Below are 4,934 nucleotides of genomic sequence, written 5' to 3'. Positions count from 1 at the left end.
AAAAAATGGCAGCAGACAGTTATCAGGAGCGCATCAAAGAAACTGTTAAACCAAATACGAAAGACATACCGGTACCAATGATGGCTAGAACGAGTAAGAAATCCTATGAGCAAATTACTACTCCGAGTGGCAATCAGTCGTGTAGCGAAAAAGAGGCAGCAAAAAGTACCACTGCCAATGCTGCTGGCGGTGCAGTGCCATTTGTGCTGATGGTACGTGGTGGAAAGGGAGGCAAACAACAATTTAAACAATTTGTGGCACCATCCGATTCGCAATTGGCCATTAACCTGAAGCTGCAGGAAGAGAAGACACGAGAAGAGAAGGAAAAGGTAAAGCGTTTAACGCTAAACATAACCGAACGTATAGAAGAAGAGGACTATCAGGTATGCGTGTGTAAATAAAGTGTAATGAATATAGAATTATTCAGATTTTCTTTTGAAAATAGGAATCTTTGATGCAATCACAACGCAGCTTGTCGCAGAACCATTATCAACGCCCGAGCAAGCCAAAATTCCGACATCAAAAGGGTGCACCAGATGCAGATTTGATTTTCAATTAAACGCGTATTGGGGCACTCAAATGGATATCTTTCGTTCCGATATATGCAGGGTTAAAATACTGGCCGCACACTGACATCGCAAACCCATGCATTTGCAGTTGGCTCGCACAAAAAGTTGTTAAGTTGTGAGTGAAAATGACGAAGCTATGTGCAAGTTGAAGTTGAAGAAGTTATATGTATGTGTCTGTATGGTTTGCGTGGGGTCATCACCATTGAAGATGATAATTAAAAGGAGTACATTTAAAGTAACAACTGAAAAAGGAAATAAGTTATTTTTGGATTCGTTAAAAATGTAATGCAGTAAAATTTACTGAATAAACTATAATAATTAGAACAAAAGGTCATTTGAATTTCTACAGGGACAAAAAATAACTGATATTTTTTTGTTTATTTCTTAAAACTTTGAATCATTACGAAACCGTTACTTCAACCTTCAGCAACATTCCCCGAAACTGGATGATGCTCAGCAATGTGCCCATGTGATGTACTGTGGTGAGAGACTGTCTTAATGTGGCTAGGGCGTTCTCGATACCCAAGCCATTGCCCCATCGTACTATCATGATGTACATCCATTTCAGGATCTTGATGGTGACATCTAAGCAGGCAGCACCTTAAGGAATTCCTTTACCCACAAAAATTTAAATTTCACTTTTTTAACTTAATTAGAATTTATTAATATCAAAATAAAAACACACTAAACAAAAAACTGTCGATCTTACATTTTTCTAATACGTACATATTAAATAGCAAAAAAGTGTATCAACTACGATTTTACTTATTAAGCTTGGTACCGCTTGTGGTTAATGTTACTTGTATTGATCAGTACAAAATTAATAGTAAAAGTTGAATATAAATACATAATTATGTCGTCAAAACAATAAAAAGAAAATAATACATTAAAACTGTTCATCAGCTTAAAGTTAAATACAAGCGAAATTACAAAATGAATTTTCAAGGGTCTTGACTACTATAATTTTCCTAGTTGCGAGGATCCGCAAAATTAACAAAAAGAGTCCGTTACCTCTTGAACTAAGAGCGAAATTTTCAATGGTAGCGAAACATTTATGTATTTTTAACGATTTAGTAAAGTTTTATAAAAAATTCTCTACTCATTTGGACTTATTGCAATTTTGTTTGGTTCATATGTTTTTTTTTATTTTACGAAGTGTCAATTTGGCGTAATTGGGGCAGCTACCGACTCACCTGTAGCGGTATGTAATTCAACGTACATACATATATAATATACTTATGAACTAAGTTAATATTAATCTTTTTAGAAAAAATAAGTCAGCAAACGACTATTTTTTTTTTTTTTTGAAAGTACATTCGTTTTCTCATTTGTTCTGAATTGTCGGTATGATGAAGAATTCTTCTTGATTTTTTCTATGGACTTTTCTGATAATAAATTACATGTATGTTTAAAATTACTTTAGAAATTTGTAAATCTTTTTACTTTAAGTAAAAACATGTTTAGTAGGCACGCTCGTAGTAATAATTTTAGGCAATATCATCGTTACAAAATGTATTATGAAACATTAACTCGTTTTGTGCTTCGTTAACAATTTCATGAATTTTCGTTTATGTGTGCGAATTCTTTTTGTTGCAAACAGGCAATGCGTGCATATGTGGCTTTCAAAGTTTATAATTTGTATGCATGTGTTTTGTTTACTGTATTTGATATATGAAATCGGAATAGGTAAATTGTAGAGTATAAAACTTGTTTTTTTCCAAAAAAGTTCACTGTAAGTGCATAAGTATGTCTATTTCCAAGGCACATTCATTATTTGTTGTTAAGTCTCTTTCATTTAAATTTGTGAATATGTATATATTAATGGCAGTATACTGTTCAGAAAATACCTTCACTACACATGCTAAAGCACACAACATTTACGTGCACTTAAATACACACATTTAGGTGCGCATAAATGTTGTGTGCTTTAGCATGTGTAGTGAAGGTATTTTCTGAACAGTATACTGCCATTAATATATACATATTCACAAATTTAAATGAAAGAGACTTAACAACAAATAATGAATGTGCCTTGGAAATAGACATACTTATGCACTTACAGTGAACTTTTTTGGAAAAAAACAAGTTTTATACTCTACAATTTACCTATTCCGATTTCATATATCAAATACAGTAAACAAAACACATGCATACAAATTATAAACTTTGAAAGCCACATATGCACGCATTGCCTGTTTGCAACAAAAAGAATTCGCACACATAAACGAAAATTCATGAAATTGTTAACGAAGCACAAAACGAGTTAATGTTTCATAATACATTTTGTAACGATGATATTGCCTAAAATTATTACTACGAGCGTGCCTACTAAACATGTTTTTACTTAAAGTAAAAAGATTTACAAATTTCTAAAGTAATTTTAAACATACATGTAATTTATTATCAGAAAAGTCCATAGAAAAAATCAAGAAGAATTCTTCATCATACCGACAATTCAGAACAAATGAGAAAACGAATGTACTTTCAAAAAAAAAAAAAAATAGTCGTTTGCTGACTTATTTTTTCTAAAAAGATTAATATTAACTTAGTTCATAAGTATATTATATATGTATGTACGTTGAATTACATACCGCTACAGGTGAGTCGGTAGCTGCCCCAATTACGCCAAATTGACACTTCGTAAAATAAAAAAAAACATATGAACCAAACAAAATTGCAATAAGTCCAAATGAGTAGAGAATTTTTTATAAAACTTTACTAAATCGTTAAAAATACATAAATGTTTCGCTACCATTGAAAATTTCGCTCCTTAGTTCAAGAGGTAACGGACTCTTTTTTTTGTTAATTTTGCGAAGCCTCGCAACTAGGAAAATTATAATAGTCAAGAGCCTTGAAAATTCATTTTGTAATTTCGCTTGTATTTAACTTTAAGCTGATGAACAGTTTTAATGTATTATTTTCTTTTTACTGTTTTGACGACATAATTATGTATTTATATTCAACTTTTACTATTAATTTTGTACTGATCAATACAAGTAACATTAACCACAAGCGGTACCAAGCTTAATAAGTAAAATCGTAGTTGATACACTTTTTTGCTATTTAATATGTACGTATTAGAAAAATGTAAGATCGACAGTTTTTTGTTTAGTGTGTTTTTATTTTGATATTAATAAATTCTAATTAAGTTAAAAAAGTGAAATTTAAATTTTTGTGGGTAAAGGAATTCCTTAAGGTGCTGCCTGCTTAGATGTCACCATCAAGATCCTGAAATGGATGTACATCATGATAGTACGATGGGGCAATGGCTTGGGTATCGAGAACGCCCTAGCCACATTAAGACAGTCTCTCACCACAGTACATCACATGGGCACATTGCTGAGCATCATCCAGTTTCGGGGAATGTTGCTGAAGGTTGAAGTAACGGTTTCGTAATGATTCAAAGTTTTAAGAAATAAACAAAAAAATATCAGTTATTTTTTGTCCCTGTAGAAATTCAAATGACCTTTTGTTCTAATTATTATAGTTTATTCAGTAAATTTTACTGCATTACATTTTTAACGAATCCAAAAATAACTTATTTCCTTTTTCAGTTGTTACTTTAAATGTACTCCTTTTAATTATCATCTTCAATGGTGATGACCCCACGCAAACCATACAGACACATACATATAACTTCTTCAACTTCAACTTGCACATAGCTTCGTCATTTTCACTCACAACTTAACAACTTTTTGTGCGAGCCAACTGCAAATGCATGGGTTTGCGATGTCAGTGTGCGGCCAGTATTTTAACCCTGCATATATCGGAACGAAAGATATCCATTTGAGTGCCCCAATACGCGTTTAATTGAAAATCAAATCTGCATCTGGTGCACCCTTTTGATGTCGGAATTTTGGCTTGCTCGGGCGTTGATAATGGTTCTGCGACAAGCTGCGTTGTGATTGCATCAAAGATTCCTATTTTCAAAAGAAAATCTGAATAATTCTATATTCATTACACTTTATTTACACACGCATACCTGATAGTCCTCTTCTTCTATACGTTCGGTTATGTTTAGCGTTAAACGCTTTACCTTTTCCTTCTCTTCTCGTGTCTTCTCTTCCTGCAGCTTCAGGTTAATGGCCAATTGCGAATCGGATGGTGCCACAAATTGTTTAAATTGTTGTTTGCCTCCCTTTCCACCACGTACCATCAGCACAAATGGCACTGCACCGCCAGCAGCATTGGCAGTGGTACTTTTTGCTGCCTCTTTTTCGCTACACGACTGATTGCCACTCGGAGTAGTAATTTGCTCATAGGATTTCTTACTCGTTCTAGCCATCATTGGTACCGGTATGTCTTTCGTATTTGGTTTAACAGTTTCTTTGATGCGCTCCTGATAACTGTCTGCTGCCATTTTTT

General features: G+C 33.3%; 2 protein-coding genes across 2 annotated transcripts; one reads left to right on the top strand and one right to left on the bottom strand.

Moving 5' to 3' along the window:
- The first annotated feature begins 6 nt into the window (after positions 1–6).
- On the top strand, positions 7–917 carry LOC118756729 (regulator of nonsense transcripts 2-like). Its single transcript, XM_036491475.1, has 2 exons — positions 7–383; positions 446–917. The coding sequence occupies exons 1-2, from the start codon at positions 78–80 to the stop codon at positions 557–559; spliced, it is 420 nt and encodes a 139-aa protein (XP_036347368.1). The 5' UTR covers positions 7–77; the 3' UTR covers positions 560–917.
- Positions 918–4,006: 3,089 nt separating this feature from the next.
- LOC118756728 (regulator of nonsense transcripts 2-like) lies at positions 4,007–4,919 on the bottom strand. The gene is made up of 2 exons (XM_036491474.1): positions 4,552–4,919; positions 4,007–4,489 (listed from the first exon to the last, which is right to left on the bottom strand). Exons 1-2 carry the CDS (start codon positions 4,855–4,857, stop codon positions 4,376–4,378), a joined length of 420 nt encoding a protein of 139 aa, XP_036347367.1. The 5' UTR covers positions 4,858–4,919; the 3' UTR covers positions 4,007–4,375.
- Between the last annotated feature and the right edge of the window lie 15 nt (positions 4,920–4,934).

Source organism: Rhagoletis pomonella, unplaced genomic scaffold, assembly GCF_013731165.1.
Source record: "Rhagoletis pomonella isolate Grant_MI unplaced genomic scaffold, Rhpom_1.0 Rhpom_scaffold_11864, whole genome shotgun sequence".
NCBI classification, from domain to species: domain Eukaryota; kingdom Metazoa; phylum Arthropoda; class Insecta; order Diptera; family Tephritidae; genus Rhagoletis; species Rhagoletis pomonella.
The sequence above is the reverse complement of the archived record's forward strand: the minus strand, read 5'-3'. Positions and strand labels throughout refer to the sequence as shown.

Coding starts and splice junctions, on each gene's coding strand:
- LOC118756729 (XM_036491475.1), top strand. CDS start 78: ATGATGGCTAGAACGAGTAAGAAATCCTATGAGCAAATTACTACTCCG. Junction 384..445: donor TAGAAGAAGAGGACTATCAG/GTATGCGTGTGT, acceptor TTTTGAAAATAG/GAATCTTTGATGCAATCACA.
- LOC118756728 (XM_036491474.1), bottom strand. CDS start 4,857: ATGATGGCTAGAACGAGTAAGAAATCCTATGAGCAAATTACTACTCCG. Junction 4,490..4,551: donor TAGAAGAAGAGGACTATCAG/GTATGCGTGTGT, acceptor TTTTGAAAATAG/GAATCTTTGATGCAATCACA.